The following is a 20,975-nucleotide window of genomic DNA, read 5'->3' on the forward strand; positions in this document are numbered from 1 at the left end:
TTTGTTTCCAGCTACACATTTATTTAACATCAAAATCTATTTATAGATGTCATGAACTGCCACGGATATCACATACCATTCAGATTCAGCATAAAGCCCACCAGAAGAGCACGAGATGAATGGACTCAGCTGCCCCTGCCTGCCTGGTGACTGGGGGAGGACAAGCAGAGCAGATTCATCACGTTAGCTGAGCCTTTGTGTGGATGGGAGGGATCAAGAGGGGAAACGACACAAACACTGCGTGGGGAGCTTTCAGTGAGGCGGGAACACACCATCCACCATCCGTGGGAAGAGAGGCCTTAGCTTTCCTGCCCTTGCCCAAGAATACCACACCCTTTGTTAGAAGGTTTGCCCACTATGTCCACCAACAGCACAGCACAGATACAATTTTACCAGCAGGGGTACAGGAACACAATAAGAGCAAAAGGCAAAGTAACCTGGGAATTATGGGTTGATTTTCAGCCCAAGACACAAAGCCAGCTCAGATTTCTGAATTTTTCCATCCTTGTTTACATCGCAGTGACGCAAGAGTATCTCCCGGAACTTATCAAGGTCCACCCCGCTGATGCTGGGCTGGAGACAACAAAAATAAAATTAAAACGTCAATCAGAAAGCCAATGGCGGTCCCATCTTTTCACAACCCCCCTGATGCTCACTAAGCACTCAGAGGAGAGTGGTCATGAAGGAGTAAACACATTTCCTCACCCCACCGAGCACTGCCAAAGATAAGTTTCTGCTGACAGGCTCATTTCTCAGCATGTCTCTTTAGGAGAAAGACCTATTTCCACATCACTTCCCTGCAGTTCCTATAGAAAACCTGCCATAATAAAAATATTTTGATTCAAAGCAGAGGCTCATGGCCACAAACTCTGTCTTGCTACACTGATGAGAGAGAAAACTCATTTTATTCTCTTCCCGTAGGAGGTCTTTGTGCCTCTAGTTTACCACGAATGAGAATTTAACTAAAACATTATGTTTTTGAGATAGGGAATTAGGATTTATTCCATGGGACTATTTTAGGGACTAGAGGAACTGGGATGGAGGTTAGCTAGGAAAATATTTTAAAAGCAACAGCCTACCAAAGCAAACAATGTTTGCACGTGCTTCTCCATAGGTTATTTCATTTAATCCTCACAATAGCTCTGGAGGTAAATATTTACACCTTTTTTACAGATAAGGGAACAGAGTCTCACACGGAGCTTAAACATCTTGTTATGATAGAAAGTTTCAGACATCCTTTTTTAAACCCCAAATCTTCTGACTCCAGTTAAGTGCTCATTCCACCATTTCACACAATTTTCATAGAGAAAAGATTAGCTTAATGAAGCTGTATGAAATTAAATTTGTAAGTCAATGTCCAGAGAGAAAGGAAAACCCAACTAATCAGATTTTCCAAGCCCCTTGATTACCAGAATAGTCTTTTGTGCAAGCAGAGGAGGCAGCTGCCTGCAAGTTCTGGATTCAAGAGCCTTGGGAAGAATCCCCCATCACTCAACCCCAGCCCAAGATTTCCTCACTCCCAAAGAAATCTCTAAACAAAAACCTTCTGTAGGGAACAAAACCTTTTATTCCTCAACTAGAGCGAAAATAATGTAACAGGCTAATTTGCATTATCTGACTGGGAAAATAACTGACACCAAAACTATTCCTGATAGCGGGTTACAGGGGGAAGAAAGGAAGATGGCAGCAGGAACTCAGAGCCAGATAGCAGAGCAAGAAGAATGAACATCAAAAATGGGGCAGGATTGAGGGGATTAGCCAGGAGTCTGGGGCCAATAGATAAACTGGGTGAACTTCACTCCTCTGCTAAGGGTGTCCGGACTTACTGGACTGTGAGGCCAAGATGTAACACATTGGAAAGAGGTTCTCTTTGTCAGAGCTCACAAAGTATAGTTCCATGGGTGTCCATATCAAGCAGAGGTGGACATGTGGCCCAGAGGGTCTGCAAACAGCGAGCTGAACTCTGTATTGGGGAACAATTTGAACAATTGCAAAGCTGAGATAATTTGGATTTTGGCATCTTCAACCTTTGTTCTATCTCCTTTCTCCAGTAAGTAGCACTGTTCCCCAGGATCCTCTTGACAACTACCAGTCTTAGAAAAGACTCAGCTGGCAGTTATTTGCACAATAGTCTGAATTAATTTACCAAGTATTTACTTTATTCAAGCTATTCTAAGGTTTTCTTTTCCTAATTGAAGAATAAAATGTTTTGTTTTCTGACAAATTATTTTCTTCAAACATGTGGGAAATATTTTGGGGTTTGTGTGTGTGTGGGAGAAGAAATTTCTTTAGTCCTTTAAAGCTATGTCTTTTAATGCTTGACCACTCACTAGGAGTCAGGAGCCCTGAATGCTACTACTCAAAAATGCCTGGATCACTGAAGATTAATCACCTGAAAATACTCAGAGTCTCAGTTTTAATAACAGGTCACTAATCTAAGTGTTTGCAGGTTTCCCATCTAAAGACTCTATATATATTAATTCTAATCTTCAGAACAACCCAATAGTAAGCTGTATCTACTACTGCACTCAATTTACAGATCAGGAAACTGAGGTACAGAGAAGTTAACTAATCTGTCCATGGTCACAGAGCTGATTAATGTCAGAACCAAGATTCAAACTCAGACAGAATGGGTCCCAAAGTGTATCTCTTTATCACTAAATTCTATTGTAGCATTCATGTAAAAATGTATTTTTTTCCTCACTTATCTCATGTGCAAGTATAAGAGTGAATCTTGGATAACTGGCTGAGAACTACTTATCTGGCCCCCTTGAACTTTGGGAATAGGGAGGCCTCTGGGGCTGGCTGTCCCCCCTGTGGCAGCCCATAGTAGTTGCTAAGTTATAGCTGTGGAATTAATGAGTGACTCTGTCCACAAATGTAGCCTTCCTGCTTTTGCCATATGCCCTCCCTTTCCTGTACATTCCAGCTCTCCTAAGATAATGAAAGCTACTGCCAAGCCTTCTATTCACCAGGATTCCCCAAATCTCTATCGTAGAGTCCTCATGATAACCTTGGGGTTCTGCATGGCCTAAAAGCTTCTTCTGTCCACTAGAGCAGCTGAATTACAATTTTGATGGTGGTAAGTGCATTTTATTGTAATCCACTTAGGATAACTCTCTACTGATCACAATGTGTAATTAACCAGAACCTCGTTCTCTATGCAAAATTACATGTTCTCTGTCTCCATGTTGATATTTACTTTAATGTCTGAAAACACATTGGTGCCTGGCAGCTTGCTTAAGACATCAGCTGCGTCCCTGCCAGCAAGCCCATTAGGCTCCGCTTGTCTGGAAGGAATGACAGATAATAAATCCCACATCCAGGGCCAATTTTGACCCTCGTTTCTTCTGATTTTCACCTGTTGCATATTTTTAAATGTATATGAGGGATTGTGTTTGTGTTCTTTTTGGATAATTTGATAGGCAAATGGAAACACTTGATCAGCTATTGGGAAGTCCACTAGAGAATGGCATAAGAGGTAGCTGGACTGTAATTTAAGAAGCTCCAGGAAGAACTACTTCAGTCTGCCCATCACCAGTGCCCACAGTGCTTGACATTCTTGTTAGGTATTCTTTTTTTGGATTAAACATCACCTTTCCTTGCCACCTGTACTCTTTTTAAAAGTTGTTTATCACTGTGGGTACATTAAGGCAGCAGCACATCATAGTGAAAAAAGAATGTGTATATACATATATTCACACATACATATAAACATATATGTGTATATTCCCATACCAGCTTGCTTTTTCCCTTGAGAGGCAAACCTGAGTCAAATGGAAGACTTCTGCTCTCTGGGCAATGAGGGGAAGAAAGGTTGGGAAGGGAGAAAGGCCATTGAGGAAGAAAATGGGGAAACACACACTTCTCTTTCTACAAAAGTTTACTAAGATTTGGTAGTGGGTGCCAGGAATTTTTAAATGTGCAGACCCTTTGATTTAATAATTCTTTTCCTGGGACTAGATCAAATACAGGGAAAGATTTATGCACAAAGATATTCATTACAGCATTATTTTGAATCATAAACATGGAAAACAATCTAAATTACAATAAGAGACTGTTTAGAGGAAATTATTATCTAGGCAGAGATGGAATATTATGCAGTCACTAAAACAATGGCATATTTGGAAATGCTTATTCAGTATAATCTCCACTATATACAAAATATAGGAGACAAGTCAGTTCATAATGATCTGTTAGGGTGTAGAGACTATGCTTCTGTGTTTTTCTCTATTTTCAAGTTTCTCTATGATTTATGTATCATTTGCACAACTTAAAAAATTAAAAGAATAAAATTTGTGCTAAGGGCTATTTCTTCGGAAGGATATATGGTAGATTGAATCCTTTTAGAATGTTAGGTATTTTCCCCTCTTACCATTTCCAAAAGCAGAGACAAACTGGCAGGGTGTCTAGCAGAGGAAAGAATGAACTTTTCATCTCCTGGCAGACATCCTGATCATCACCTGGTGACCCATTTATTTGGTTTCCAGCATCTCTGCTCACTTCCTGAGTCTCATCATTGGGAGTAGGGAATCTTAATTTTCTTGCCTTTCCACTTTCTATTTTAAGCTGTTGATTCTTGGATTTTTATGCTGTGTTGAATGAGCCACAGGCTCTTAAAAATTGTATGTGGCAATCACTGTGTTTGCTCCCTCAGGGTCTTGGTATCTCATCTACCTGAGAGAGGACAGACTCGGGTACCATGTTCTATGGTTGGAAATGGAATCTTCTGGTAACCACTTGTTAATACAGAGTCAGCATATGCATCATACATGCTTTCCAGAAGGTTAAAGACTACAAAATAAGCTTACTAGGGTCATTATTACAAACATCAGGGATCCTGACCCAGGTCTTTAAACTAAGAAACAGGGCCAGATCCCTGCTGACCCTATTCCATGCTCTGATAGCTGGCCACTAAAATAAATTCCATATATCAGTTTGTTTACTTGTACCATGCCCCTTTCTTAGAAAATGAAAATAAGAAAAACAGTCACAGGAGAGGACAGTGTTTATGAAGCCAAGAAATGGCAGACTCAACCAATGGTCATCTCTTGACTGTAACCTTCAAATTATATGCAGAATATTTTTAAGCAAACTAGAAGACTTGGAAAGGTCCAGTAAAGACTAGGAAAGATCCATAAAGCTATGCATCCTCAATTAACTGGCTTCAGAGGGGAACATCAAAAATCGACTAACTGCATACACACTTTCAGCTCAACAAATCATCTGGGGAGCCCCTCTAAACTGCTTTTGTATTACTGACCACACTCTGACTAAGCCCTTAAAAAACCTGCTCTGTCTCAAGGTGGCTGGCACAGGAGTCCCACAGAAATATAGGCACAAGGACAAAGTGGCGGGGGATCCTCTGGTTTCTGTTGGGGGTGATATGAGCCCATCAAAGAGTGAGGCTGACCCCTGCTTCCAACTAATTGTTTGGATAGAGTCATAATCGATATTTCTTAGGTCTAGAATTTTTCCCTTCACTTTTATTTTCTCTGAAAAATATCTCATCTTTGTTGCTGTTTGAGGTTTTACTTCCATCTTCTTCCTTTGATCTTTGAAAGCCATTGTCAAACTCAGTGACAATTCAAAGGCAGAAACATTGAAAATTATTAAGATTATCCAAATTCAAAGGTGATACTTTTTAGAGGCAATCCAGCAAAATAATGATGGATATAGACATCTAGGCTTTTCCTCTTAGAAAAATCATATGGAAATAAAGATCATAATAGCTCAGGTTATAAGAGCTATATTAATTTCCACATTGATTTGTGATAGAGTCATGACAACAGCCACTATTTGTTGAGCTCTCAATACCTCAATATCATCATAAATAGTAATTACTGAATTAGTACAACATTAATTGCTTCTCACAGACCATCTCCTACAGTCTTCATGACAACTTTATGGAGGCAGGATCTATGTTGAATTCTTGCCTTCCACAGAAGGGAACTGAGGTTCAGAGAGACTTAATGACTTGCTCAGGGTCACCCTGCAGTGAATGGTAAAGCCTGCCCTGGAACTAAGGGTGGTCAACCTAGAATCTGGGAGTTCTCATCTGCTTTGTAACTTTTGCTTTCCTTAATTTGCATTTTTCCCTGAAATATGTAGAAATCTTTTATAATCAGAAAAGAAAGCAAAACTTTTTAAGTGACAAGTGCTAAAAACTGTCAGTTAATTGCTGCCTGGCACAATCATGCCTACTTATAGAAACTCCCCCTTTGCACTGGCTCCTCGAATATAATTATTTCAGACAATATTATCCATTAGAATGGCAGGGCCATGGATTGAGCTGCTGATTCTTTTTAGGAAATTCCCTTTCAAATGCTAAATATGCTCGTGCTCAGAACTTACTCCAAAGATGGCAGCCGCTTTGTTCTACTAAAATAACAAAGACTACTATTTTGGGAGCTCATACTATATTCCCAGATGTCTGTGTTATTCCTAGTAATTTCACAACCACAGAAAATAGACTTGGTTCTGCTCGTTTTAAGGATGAGCAGACAGGGATCAGAGAGGTTCTGTAACTTGCCCACAGCCACACAGCTAGTAGATGGCTCAGATCTGTCAAGCTCCCAAGCACTCTTTACCAACCTATAGTGCCTTATTGGCAAAAAGTTTCCAATCTGTTTTTTTCTTCATAGAATGAGAAAAGAGGAAGAGGAGAAGAGAATAAAAATGAGAGACAAAGAGGAGGCGCAGCAGCCAGGGCCAGCACTGTGGTGGTCCTTCTGAAAACCACAGTCCCAAATTCCATGTCTGGCGGCTTCCATGTCCAGCACAGCCTGATGCCTCAAGCCCACCCTGCTGACTCCCACAACCCGGCAAAGAGTTGGATGCCAGGAAAGCGTTTCAGCAATATTTGAGTCCTCAGACCCAGGAATTGCTTTTTTCCCACAAGTTTGGAATAAACTTTTGAAAAGGATAGCTAAAGGAGGAAGAAGGGAGGTGTGTTTGGTTAAAGACTGATTCCTCACTCCTGCGGGGTTTCCTCACACGCGGCTCCACTCTGAGTGCAGACTGTGGGGGCGGCGCCTGGGGAGGGGGAGGAGAGCTTGCCCTGGCTGGGGGTCTGGAAGGTTCTGAAGCACCAGGCTCTACAGTAAGGCAGTCAGCGACCCGGGTTCCATTCCACAGAGGAAGCCACACAGCTCTGAAAAACCAGGTCATCATCCCATACATTCTGTCAAAAACAAATTAAAACTCTGGTTTGGCAAGCCCTTCTGCCCTGCACCTTTAATGTCCCATAGATAATTGCTCAGCTTCTATTACAGAAGTCATTCTGGCATTAAATAGATAATGAGTAAAATGAGATTTCCCTTTAGCAATCAATGTAAAAAGTAATATCACGTGAACACCCATCAATTATTCTGGCTGTGCAAATGTCTATATAATTTCCAATACGAGCAACATGTGAGGGGAGAAAGAAGAGACAAGGGACCAGTTTGGATGAGAATAATGAAAGTTAGGAGCCAAAGAAGATATTTCAATCATCCTGATTAGAGGCCAGAAAAAATCTCATCCATGCCTGCCCAATCACAGCATATGAACTCTTTTCTGTCTGGGCATTTTTCTGCTGCAAAGCTCTATAGTTTTAATCAGACTTTCGAAGTGGTCTGTTATTCCAGAATCATTTGTGTCCCTGTAGAAACCTCAAAAATAATCTAAGGAATATGACACTATTAGATTCAGTGTCTACACATCCCATAGAAAAGAAGTTGGAAATTATATGGTTAACTGGATCAATGCAGCCAATCAGTACAGTTCACCAGGATTTCAAAGGAGATTTGTCCTTTTTTCAAACATTGTCTGTCCTACATAAAACATTCCCATGATGTAGATATAATCTAAATTGTATCAGCCCCAACCACAACAATGTCTCAACAGGTAAATAGCCAGTTTGGCTGGTGGTAGAGAAGCCCTCGAGTGAAAAAATTAGAAGCCCAAATCTAGGATTTAGTCATGAAACTAAATTAAAAGTTTTACTTATTCTCATAATGAAGTCCAGGGATAAAAGGACTTTCTGTAATCTAAAAACCATAAGATATAAAATGGTACTGGGATCCATTGGTAAAATAGACAACCTTTAAATGATAGTAAAGAGATATTCCAATGGAGGGCTTCATTTAAACTACAAAACAATCTTAGGAGGACAAGGAAGATTTGTTGGGTTTTAGAGAAGCTCAAAGGTTGCTAAATAGACTGCATCCATGGGTTTTCTCTACAGCATTAATCTTCAGCTCCACTGAATCTCAAAATTTAAAAAAGGTACCAATTAAAATGGCAACCCCAATCCACAATGCGAGTAACCCACATGACCTTATAAAATCACCTTGACAAGTTCCATCATGTCTTTGACAAACCCGTCCACTTCTGGGCCTTCCAGGGCTCCAGTTTTACTCTGAAAGATAAAGGATACAATCAAGCAAATATTATTTTCTTAAGTCAAAAAGCTAAGGAATAAATTCACCAAGGAGATCAAATCAGTATTCTTTTCCAACTACAAGCATGTTCCAACTTATGGTTCTTCATGTAGGATATGAATGTTCCACATGAATTAAAGAATTCATTGTAGATAACTCGCCCCATGTCACCAAATAGGAAGCAGTGTTCTGAGTTCCTTGACTCTAGCAAGTAGCATTTACATGAAATATACTGTCTTTATTTGCATTTGAAACACCAAGCTTCACTTCGGCAAAGTATGAATTGCATATCCTAATGATCCTTTCAAGGATAGTTGACTTTTTTTTTTTTTTTTGCCTTATGATTCAGCACCTCCTAAATGATTATTAAAATAAAGATTTAAATCAGGAGAAACTAGATTGAATGAACATATTAGAATTTATAACTTGGTCTGAACTTAAGACCCTTTATTTTTTTCTACCCATTTTATAACCCATGCAAATGTGAATGCCCATAAATTAGAATACATATTAAAATATTTTGTTTCTTCCCTAAAAACGTTCTGGTTATGACCATTCATTTTCTTTAAGTTTCCTTAATACACAAAGAGAAATTTCTGCTCCGTTTGTGTGTTTACAAAACACATACAGTATTTACTACATGCTTGACACTGTTCCAAAAGCATCACAAACATGAATTCATTTAATTCTTTTAAGAACCTTTAGGCACTCAAATAGAGTTGAGAGGTCAATCTGGAGTTTATTCTTATGCATTATACAGATATTCCTTTTTAGTTTCTAGTGTATTAGAATAGCTAGAAGGAAATACATGAATCTGTTGAACAGTAATCCAGTAGACTTGATTCTTGATAATTGTATAACTATATAGCTCTTATCATGTGACCATGTGATTGTGAAAACCTTGTGACTGACACTCCCTTTAACCAGTGTATGGACAGATGAGTAATAAAACAATGACAAAAAATATATATAAATAATAGGGGGCAATAAGGGATATAGGATGGTTTGGTGTTCTTTTTATTTATTTTTTATTTTTTCTTTATTTTGGAGTAATGGAAATGTTTGAAAATTGATTGTGAGATGAATGCACAACTATATGATGATACTGTGAACCACTGATGGTATACTTTGGATGGATTTTATGGTGTGTGAATATATCTCAATAAAATTGCATTTAAAAAAAACCCCATCCATGAAAGAAAAAAGAAAAAGAAACTTTAGACAGGTATTATTATCCTTATCATCCCAATTTTGCAAATAAGGAAAATGAGGCACCGGGCAGTAAAGGAATCTGCCTAAGAAGTTATATATGGAAGCTGGGGGTACCTTAATATACCATCACATGTCATATTACTCTTTACCATATAAATTTATGGTCTGTCAATGGGATGACCCCCAAATACAGGGTCTACGCAAGCTTCCTACCTAAACATGGCTAGTACAATATGAAGACAGACACACACTTACAACATCATAGTGAGCAAAGATTTTCTCAAAGTCCCTCTTTCTTTCTTCAGTGGAACAAGCCTGTGTATGGAAAAAACACCGTTCAATCCAGCAATGTGACCTTCAGTTGTACAATTCTTTCAGAGCATTGGACAACTTTATAAACTTTGAGTCAATGACCCTTATCCCATTTAATCTACTCAGAGCTGTGTCAGTCTCTAGACTGACAAAGGCAAGTTAAAGGCAAGTTAAAGGCAAGGCAAACAGATGCCTTCCTTTCTTCTTTCCCTCTCAAGTCTATAGGGAAACTGGAATCCATAAGCCAATCTAGGAAAATCTTGCTACTTACATCCATTTTAAATTGGAGAAGGAAGTTTTCCTGAAGAGCCAAAATCCTAAAGGGGGGGAAAAAGCATATTATGATCTGTCGGTTTCCTTTACAAGCAAATTCATAGCTCTACTGTGAGGATAACACAGGAAATTTCCATAATAGGATAGGTGCTTGAAAAATAAGTTTGTATACTATAAAAAGAAACATAGAAATTAATTGGGAAAGACTTTCATAGAAGTTAGTAGTAATCAAAGAGTCTTTGAAAAATTCATCTTGGTGGAAAATGGCAGAGTAAAGACCTCTGAAAATTTTCAACTCTATAAAAGCAACAAGAAAATGCGAAAATGGCCAGAATCAAATTTTTCAGAATTCTGGAAATGAACCAAAGGCCTGCAACAATCAAGAGAGTGTTTATTCAGGAAAAACTGCTGAATTTTGGTAAGAACAGTGAGCTCTGTGATGTTTTACTTTCATAGAAGTAAGAATTTCCTATTCCCATCCACATCTCTCCCAGCTCCATGGCAACCTTGAAAACCAGTATCTCACAATCACAGAGAAAACCAACAGCCTAGCAGCCACTGGAGAAAGCAGACCAAAGTTGGAGTGTCTTCAAAGCCTGATCCCCAGAGAATTGCCACTTTCTGACATTTCTGATGGTTCCTCAGAAGACTCCACTTGTAAGACTCTTTATTTGACTTGATTCAGAGTTAACTCAGTGTGAAAAGCCTTTTTTCTAAGGACATTTGTCAAAAGCAACTATAAACAATTGTTTAAGATTTCAGCTGGCTGAAACAGTAGGTAATAGCTTAAAAGGAAAATCTGGGGACTGAGATGTCTTTAGGGACTTTATAAGCCCTTACATGTTTCTCAGAATGTAGAAGTCCACACAAATGTCTAGGGCTCTGCCCTTGCCCAGGGATGTCACATGCTCAGGCAGAATTGAAGGGAGAAATAGAAAATTCAACAATGATAGTTAGAGACCTTGATACCCACTTTCAGTAATGGATAGATCATCTAGACAGATAATTAGTAAGGAAATAGAGGACTTGAAGAACACTACAAAACAGCTAAACCCAACAGACATATAAAGGGCACTATCTCCAACAACAGCAGAATATACATTCTCCTCAAGTACTCAAGGAAATCCTCCAGGACAGAAAACATGTTAGGCCAAAAAATGATAAATATAAAAAGACTAAAATCATATAAAGTAATCTTCTGCAACCAGAATGCAATGAAACTCAAAGTCAGTAACAGATGGAAAACTGGAAAATTCACCAATATACAGAAATTAGGCAACATGCTCTTAACCAATGGGTCAAAGAAGAGATCACAAGGAAAATTAGGAAATAATTTGAGATGAATGAAAATGAAAGCACAACATACCAAAACTTGTGTAATGCAGTGAAAGCAATACTTGGAGGGAAATTTATAGCTGTAAATGACTGTATTAAAAAGAAGATAGATATCAAATCAATAACCTTCTACCTGAAGAAATTAGAAAAATAAGAGCAAACTAAATCAGAAAAGAATAATAGAGCAGAAATAAATGAAACAGAAAGTAGAAAATAAAATAAAAAAACAAAAGTTGATTATTTGAAAAGGTCAACAAAATTGACAAATCTTTAACTAGACTGACAAAAAAAAAAGTGGGAAGACTCAGACGACAAAATCAAAATAAAAAATCAGGAAAAACAGCTGAATTTTGGTAAGAACAGTGAGCTCTGTGATGTTTTAACTTCCATAGAGGTAAGAATTTCCTATTCCCATCCACATCTCTCCCAGCTCCATGGCAACCTTGAAAACCAGTATCCCACAATCACAGAGAAAACCAGCAGCCTAGCAGCCACTGGAGAAAGCAGACCAAAGTTGGAGTGTCTTCAAAGCCTGATCCCCAGAGAATTTCCACTTTCTGACATTTCTGGTGGTTCCTCAGAAGTCTCCACTGGCCTTACAGAAATCAAAAATATTAAGAATACTATGAATAATTGTATGCCAAAAATTAGATAACCTAGATCAAATAGACAAATTCCTTGAAAGACACAAACTACTGAAAATGACTCAAGAAGAAATAGAAAATTTGAACATGTAAACAGATTGAATTAAAAAACTTCCCACAAAGAAAAGTCCAAGACCAAATGGCTTCACTGGTAAATTCTAACAACTCTTTAAAGAAGAATTAATACCAATCCTTCATAAACTCTTCCAAAAATAGAAGAAGAGGAACACTTCCCAACTCATTCTATGAGACCAGTATTACCAAGATACCAAAACCAGATAAAGGAATCATAACTAAAGAAAACTACAGACAAATATCTCATGAATATAAATGCAAATATTTTGAAACAAATACTACTCAACCAAATCCAGCAACATATAAAAAGGATCATACCTCAAGAATGAAGTGGAACAAAAAAAGAAAAAAAGAAAAAGAAAGAAAGAAACAACAAAACAAAAAAATAAATTAATAAGAAATAAAGGGAAGGGAGGGAGAGAGGGAGGGGAGGGAGGGAGGAGTGGAATTTATGCCAGGAATATGAGACTGGTTTAACAGTTGAAAATCAATCATTGTAACATACAAAATTAATAGAATAAAGGACACAAACCACATGAGCATCTCAATATGCAGTAAAAGCATCTGACAAAATCCAACATCCATCCCTGATAAAAACTGTTAGCAAACTAGGAATAGAAGGGGCCTTCCTCAGCCTTATAAGAGCAACCATGAAAAACCCACAGCTAAAATCATACTAAATAGTGAAAACTTGAAACCTTTCTCCCTAAGATCAGGAACAAGACAAAGCTTTCTGCTTTCACCACCTCTATTCAACTTTGTAACATTGTACTGGAGAGTCTAGCCAGGGCAATTAGGCAAGTAAAAGAGATAAGATATGCACACTGGAAAGGGATAAGTAAAACTGTATCTACTTGCACACAACATGACCTTGTATATAAAAAATCCTAGAATTCACAAAAAAGTTATTAGAGATAATAAATGAATTCAGCAAATTTGCAGGCTACACGATCAATATACAAAAATGAATTGTATTTCTATATATCAGCAGTGAACAAAATACTGTACAATTACATTTATGATCATATCAAAAATAATGAAATATTTAGGAATAAACTTAACAAAGAGGTGTAAGACTTGTACTCTGAAAGCTACAAAATATTTTTGAAAGAAATTATAAAGACATAAATAAATGGAAAGGCATCTCATGTTAATGGATTGGAAGATTTAATATTAAGATAGCAGTACTCTGCCAATAGATGGAGGCAGACCAAGGGTCCATCAACCGAAGAGCATAAGGGCAAATATTGTGCAACTGCAGAAAGGAATGAAGTCATGAGGCATGCAACGATGAGATTGAACCTTGAGGACATTATGTTGAGCGAAATAAGCCTGAAGCAAAAGGAAAAATATTGTATGGGCTCACTAACATGAACTAATTATAATGAGCAAATGCTGAGAGTAAAATTCGAGAGCATAGATTATCAGGAGATAGAAAGAGGGCAGAGACTGGGCAATTGATACTTAAGGAATACAGAATGTTCAATAAGGTTGACTGTAAAGGTTCAGAAGTGGATAGCATAATACTGTGTGATGGTAGCACAAAACTGTAAATGTAATTAACAAAGCTAAGTGTGAGTATGGTTGAAAGAGGAAGGCTAGAGTCGTATATGTCACCAGAAAGAAAGGTAGAGGATAACAACTGGACTATGTAACTTAGCAAAACCTAAAGTGTACAATGATGGTGAGTAAATGTACAAAGATAAGGAAGTTCTTACATGAACTAGAACAAATGTACATCACTATTACAAAGTGTTAATAATATGGTGTTATGGTGTTATATGAGAAAATATACAGTTAATGTAAACTAAGGTCTATAGTTAACAGTAACATTATAATATTCTTTTATCAGTTGTAACAAAGGCGCTATATGAAAGCTAAATGTCAACAATAGGGAGATATAAGGGGCATGGGATTTTTTTCTTCAGAAGAAATGATAATGCTCTCATATAGAATGTAGTGATGAATGCATAGCTATGTGATTATACCAAGAGTCCTTGATTGTACACTTAGGATAGATTGTTCAGTGTGTGAATAAAACTGTTTAAACAAACAAACAGAAAAACAATAGCAATACTCTCCAAATTGATCTACAGATTCAACACAGTCTCTATTAAAATCCTAGTTAGCTTTTTTGTTCTGAACTTGACAAGCTGACCCTAAAATTCACATGGAAATGCAAGGGACCAAGAATATCAAAAACAAGCTTGAAAAATAATAAGAAAGTTCTAGATCTTGCATTTCCTGATTTCAAAAATTACTGCAAAGCTACAGTAATGAAGACAGTGTGGTACCAGCATAAGATAGACATGTGGATGAATGGAGTAGAATTAAGAGTCCAAAAATAAACCCATATATTTATACTCAATTGATTTTCAACAAGGGTGCTAAACCATTAAATGAGGAAAGAGTAGCATTTTCATGAAATGGGGGGCGGGGACAATTGGGTAACCACAAGCAAAAGAAGGAAATTGCACACCATATACAAAAATTAACACAAAATGGATTAAAATCTAAATATAAAAGATAAAACTATTAAACTCTTAGAAGAAAACATAGAACTAAATCTTTATAACCTTGGATAGGCGATGATTTCCTGGATATGACACCTGACAAAAAAAAGATAAATTTGATTTCATCAAAATTAAAAACTTCTGTATGTCAAAAGACATCATCAAGAAAGTGAAAAGACAACCTACAGAATGGGAGAAAACAGTTGCAAATCAAATATCTGATAAAGGTTCAATATCCAGAATATATGAAGAACCCCAACAACTCAACAACAAAATGAAAAATAACCCAGTTTAAAAATGAGCAAAGGACTTGATGGACATCTCTCACAGAAAATATACAAGTAGCCAGTAAGTATATGAAAAGATGCTCAAAATTATAAGCCATCAGGGACACGCAAATCAAAACCATAATGAGATACCACTTCACACTCACTAGGATGATTATCATAAAAAGAAAGACAGACAAGAATAAGTGTGGTAAGGATGTGGAGCAATTGGAACCCTCATAAATGGTTGAGAAATATAAAATGGTGCAGACACTGGAAAAATTTGGAAAACAGTTCCTCAAAAAATCAAACATACAGTTACTATATGAACCAGAAATTCCACTCCCAGTTATAAATACAAAAGAATTTAAAACATACACTTACATAAAACTTGCACAAAAATGCTGCATTTTTCATAATAATCCTGAAGTGGAAACAACTCCAATGCCCATCAGCAGATAAATGGATAAACAAAATGTGGTGTACCCATACAATGGAGTATTATTCGACCATAAAAAGGAACAAAATACTGAAAAATGCTACAGTATGGATGACTCTTGAAAATATTATGCTTAGTGAAACCACCAGACAAAAAAAAAGTCATATTGTATGACTCTGTTTATATGAAATGCCCAGAAAAGCAAACCCATAGAGCCAGAAAGTAGATTAGTCGTTGCCAAAGGTTGGGGAAAGGGGAGAATGGGGAGTGTCCGAGAATGAATACAGGCTTTCTTTTTAGTGTGATAAAAAATGTTCTGGAATTAGATAGTAGTGATGGCTACACAGACTTCTGCATTTACTAAAATCCACTAAATTGTATGCTTTAAAAGGGTAAATTTTGTGGTATGTGAGTTATATCTCTACTAAAAATCATCTTGGTGTTTTTGTTTTAGAAAGCAAATATATTTCTATGCCTTTTCTGTGTAATCCCAATTGCATTTTAGTGGAATACATTCAGTTTCAGAAAACTAAAACATTGGACTCACCTTGTATTCGTAATCAAGGGTTTAGATAGAGAATGGTAGCAAAAATACAGCACAATTCTACTTTTTGTTTGGAATGTTTTGCTCTCCTGAAAGCCCAAGGTTGAGAGAATTAATTTGATGCAAGTAGAGGGTTGACTATTCTGGCAGTCTGCAAAGGATACGGAAGTCAATTTGCTGGCCCCAGATGGTCAAAATCATGTTGCTAGTCAGAGAACATGTATTTGTGAGGTGCTTACATGTGAAGTAATAAAGCCACATATCAGAGCCAAAAGTAGAAGGAAAAAAAAAAAGATTCCTGTGTATAAATGTTTTAAAATTCTCTGTTGTACTACTTTCCTATTACTGCTGTAACAAATTCTCCCAAATTTAGTGGCTTACAAAATGAAAATTTATTATCCTACAGTTCTGAAAGACCCAAGCCTGAAATCGATCTCACTGGGCTAAATCAAGAGTTGGCAGGGCTGCATTCCTTCTGGAGGCTCTAGGGAACAATCAGTTTCTTGGTCTTTTCCAGCCTCTATAAGCTGCCTGCATTCCTTGGTCCATGGCCCCTTTATTTTCAAAGCCAGCAGCATGGCTTCAAATCTGACCTTCTGCCTCCCTCTCCCACATGTAAAAGTCCCTTGTTGTTACATCCAGCCCACCCAGCTAATCCAGAATAATCTCCTCATTTAAAGTCTGTCAATTAGCAAACTGAATTCCACCTGCAATCTTAATTCAAGGTTTAGGTTACATAAAGTATTTAACATAAAGTTTAGGTTGCATAAAGTATGTCACAAAATATTCACCGACTCCAAGGATTGGTTTTGAAATAATATAGTAACTGTTTTGTTGCTTTGTATCTCTGTTCATTGCTACTTTGATTTCTTCAGTCCACAAGGATTCATTGAATCCTCCCATGTACATAAAACTCCACAAGATGCAAAGCTATTCAAGAGATTAAGGTATAGTCCCTATCCTCTAGGTAGGACCAGCGCAGTGCTGTTTCTAGGGGTATGTGCATAACTGCAGGGGCCTTTTGGCTTACCACAGTGATGAAGGGCACACTACTGGCATTTTGTAGATGGGAGCCAGTATGCTTGATATTCAGACACTGCATGGACAATCCCTCAGAATGAATTATCCTATGTTTCATCTGACTTTCAAATGTGCAAATGGACATTCATGAATGTAAAACAAAAACAAAAACAAAAACAAAAACAAACAAACCAAAAAAACGTTTATAATTATTTGTGCCTAGAAGTGAATTCCCATTTATATAAAAACCCAAGGTAATTTTTTTTTGCACAGTCTACTAATTATGCGAGTTTTCTATATGGTATACTGAATTGTGTAAATTGAGGGATGATTTACTCTGGTTTGGAATTCTATGGAGGCTTGTTTATTATTTAATAAAATCAGATCAACAGCACCCATGCTTCTGATACAAGAGCTGACGAGAGGCCACATTTGTATCAGTCACACGTCTGAGCTGCTGTGTTACTGAAAGGTGCGAACATCTGACCATTTCATTATGTCCTCACTGTGGTTGTGTCTAAGCTCTGATACACTGATATACATGCTATTTTATTATTAACTATTTTCCTTTTATTTCTCCTTTATTTTGTAGGTTAGGCGTCATATATGTGTAGGTACGCTATATTGTCTATGGGTTTCATTTCAGGAGTAAAACAGTGATGGGACAGATAAAGCAGCTGCTCTGGGACCTTACTGATAGTGGCACATTTCAGTCTGAAGAGGGCGCTCCAGGCCCCTCACCTCTCTGCCACTGCTGCAGAGGGTACTAGCAGGTGGGGTACTTGGTGGAGGGAGAAAAGAGATTGAAGGTCCCTGTTTTCTCCCAGTTTGCCATCTTTTGAGGGAATCGTCTGGGTGACTTTGGGTACCCTCTCTTGCACCACTCTGTGAAGCTAGAACTAACGTCTACTTGGGAGGAATCCTGCCTGGATGGTCTAAGTGAACCAGGGTGGGATCAAGGGGGCAGATGGAAGACTTGAGGGGTGAGATTCCTTCTGCCAAAGGCTTTTTGCCTCTTCTCCATCAAAGTGAGCCAACATTAGGGGACATAGCCAAGGAGGACACACAGGCTCCTGTGAGGCCCAGAGAAGAAGATATTATGGAGTTTTGGGGTCAACGTCCTGATCATTAATGAGGAGGGGTTCCTCCTGGTGTGTCTTGTTTCGTAGAGACCCTTCAGAACCTGATACATGTAGCTGTCCAGAGAGGAGGCAGTGAGTGCAGGATTCAGGTTAACGCCCTCCAAGAGACAAAACTAGCACTGATCTGTTTGTGCTATTGCCGAGTAAATACCCTGCATTGAAGACTTGCCCTCCGTCCTTGGAATTCCTCTCCCCCAGCTATACCTGCAGCTGCCCTTTGGCCTGTAACTGCCTGCCCTCCAATCACTGGCCGGTCTACAACTGCCATTGTTTACAATCCTGAGTTACCTGGCATTACATTTGCTCTCCCATAGTTGTATCTGTGTATTTCACAGTCCAGTGATTTCAACTTTGCTCAGAATCTCTTTAATCTTTTTGCAGACAACCACACATTGTTTTCAAGTCAGCTGGCCTTGACAAAATGCACTGACCCACAGGGCAAGTGATTACAGTGCCAGACCCACAGACAGCATTTCTGTGGCCACTTCTGCTCTTATCCTTTCCTTCTCCATTTCTAGCCTTCAGGCTCATGGTGCCCCACTGAGTATACTCCAGAGAGTTAGAGAAACCAGAGAGTTAGCTGGAGTCTGGCTCAGTTGTTTTCTGTCCTCAACTAACTGCTCAACTTTCTGGAGCTAGTGAATGGGATTCAAGACTCTTTTTGTCATGGGACCCTAATGTGAGACCCTGAATGGCCTTCGTGGCCTTTAATGGCAGGGTCTGCCTGTGACCCACCTATAAGATTTTATGAAAATTTTGCATTCTATGCATTTTGGGGAAGAGCCTTTGTTATTTTCACAAAGGGATGTGTTACTCCCCAAATGATTCAGAATCACTGCAATGTATTGGGTAAAATGCACATATTCTTTAGGACTCCAGGTGAGATTTGATCTCTGCCTTTCCAAAAGAGAAGTGAGCTGTCATCAGATCCCTAGGGAAAGTGTTCCTGAATCTGTGACATTTCCAGGATACTCACCTTGCCAAGTCATTAAGATCCAACCGGCCATCTTGATTTTTGTCAAAGATCTTCATCTAGAAGGCAAAAGGGAAAAGTGCTTATAAGAAATTCTTGTAATAGGGATTCATTTTGAAAGTCATTAAAAGTACTTTTCTGTTTTGTCCTTCTGATGACATGATAACTGCCTAAATTGGCTGAGGAATCCATCTTCCTGGGAGAGGATTAACATTTACTACAAAATAAACTGACTGTCAGCCTCTGTGTTCCCCATAATGGGTCATAGTAACTAAACCTCCCAAATCGCAGTCAGGTAACATGACGGAGGTTTATTTCTTGCTCATGTTAAATTAGTCTCATGCATTGTCTAGGAGCTCCACTCCATGTTGTCTGCATTCTGGCACAAAGTAGCCACTACCTGGAACATTCCTTGTTGCCACAGAAGAAAGAAAAAGAGGGTGGCAAGTCACAGACTGATTAAAATTTCATTGGCCAAACAAGTCCCTGCCCACACCTAACTTCAAAAGGGCAGAGCAATGTGATCCAGTACTACCATTTGCCTGGTAGGGGAACTGGACTGATTTGGTGGACAGCAATGATGACTACCACCGTTTCTGACAGGCAAAATAGGATTTTGCATAACAGTTATATGCTTGAAATCTGGCCTTTTGCTTTGAGACAGGATTTCTGAAATTTTTTTATCTTCTCCATTAGTATATCAACAAATAAGCCTGGAGGACTCATATCACCAAGCACTCCCCATAGTGTAAAGAAGAAATTTTTCAATAAAGGCAAAAGGAGTTGAAAAGGATATCATACAGGGGAAAATATTCTCTAGGTCCCAACAAACTGTGGGAAGGAGGGGCAGAGATAGGAGAGTAAAGTAGACAGATGTGCAACCTAACTCTGCTAGAGAGGGATCTTGGATCCTTGATGAGGAAGGACAATATCAAGCACAGAATGTTGCTGTGGCTTAGCTTTTCCAAGACGCTCTTAGTACCCATGTGGTGTGGATGCTGAGTTGAGGGCCAGCGGGCCTTCCAGAGGTTAGCTGGAACAGAGGGTGGGGGTGGATCACAAGTCCAGCAGGCCGGAAGGAGGATGTTGCAGAGAATTAGTGGTCCGCATGCAGTGAGAGTTAAGGGATGGCTGAGTTAGCAAGCCATTCGCTTGGCAGAGTTGCAGGAGCCAAGATCCTGGACCACGAGTTCATCACAAAACTCATCCATGAATGCCAGCCAGATAGCAGCAACTGAGTGGCCAAAGGGCATCACCCTGGAGACCAGAGGAGTCAAAGCATTGTGCCTAGGGACCCCAATTCCTCACCTGCACCATGAGGCCACGTCAGCCATTTCTCTGCCTTTACCCACTGGATGCCATTTTTGGAGAAGCATCTGGGTTGGATGAAGATGACTGAGAAATCAAAGAGGCTGAGTTTCTCCTTTCCAAGAGACATTTAGCATTGTCCAAAGGGCTGTTTAAAATATTAGGTCAGACTAAGCTTTAAACAAGATAGGACTAGAAATAAAAATTTCTCCAGTGACCACTCATCTGGAAAGCCAGAATGGTTTATGGAAAATAGAAGGGATAGATTTTCTTTGCATATTTGAGTTGTAGTGTGAGTGAATTTTGTGACTTCACCACACTTTGATGCCACTGAATATCTCTAAACATATCTATAGAAGGAGGCTATACAGGGAACAAGAGTCAGTGAGATAATCGGAGAATATATCCAACATATATTTGCATTAAAAAATACAGAAGTCCCTCATCTCTCATCCCTTTCCAAATCAGTTTATTTTTAATATTTGAAATGAATCAG

The 20,975-nt window shown here is 38.5% G+C and overlaps 1 protein-coding gene across 2 annotated transcripts in view; it reads right to left on the minus strand.

The window, feature by feature from the left end:
• SCGN (secretagogin, EF-hand calcium binding protein) overlaps window positions 1–20,975 on the minus strand; it is a 45,418-nt gene continuing 24,443 nt past the window's right edge. Inside the window, exons 7-12 of one of the 2 annotated variants that reach the window (XM_037843602.1) lie at window positions 19,175–19,230; window positions 10,219–10,264; window positions 9,891–9,950; window positions 8,333–8,401; window positions 438–573; window positions 1–150 (exon numbers count right to left, since the gene is read on the minus strand). In XM_037843602.1, the coding sequence (XP_037699530.1) occupies window positions 445–573; window positions 8,333–8,401; window positions 9,891–9,950; window positions 10,219–10,264; window positions 19,175–19,230 (360 nt within the window). In that variant the 3' untranslated portion in view covers window positions 1–150; window positions 438–444. Of the gene's footprint in view, window positions 574–8,332; window positions 8,402–9,890; window positions 9,951–10,218; window positions 10,265–19,174; window positions 19,231–20,975 lie in introns of both variants that reach the window. The other variant, XM_037843601.1, reaches the window with a different exon arrangement.

The sequence above is a fragment of the Choloepus didactylus genome, chromosome 7 (assembly GCF_015220235.1).
Source record: "Choloepus didactylus isolate mChoDid1 chromosome 7, mChoDid1.pri, whole genome shotgun sequence".
In the NCBI taxonomy this organism is placed as follows: domain Eukaryota; kingdom Metazoa; phylum Chordata; class Mammalia; order Pilosa; family Megalonychidae; genus Choloepus; species Choloepus didactylus.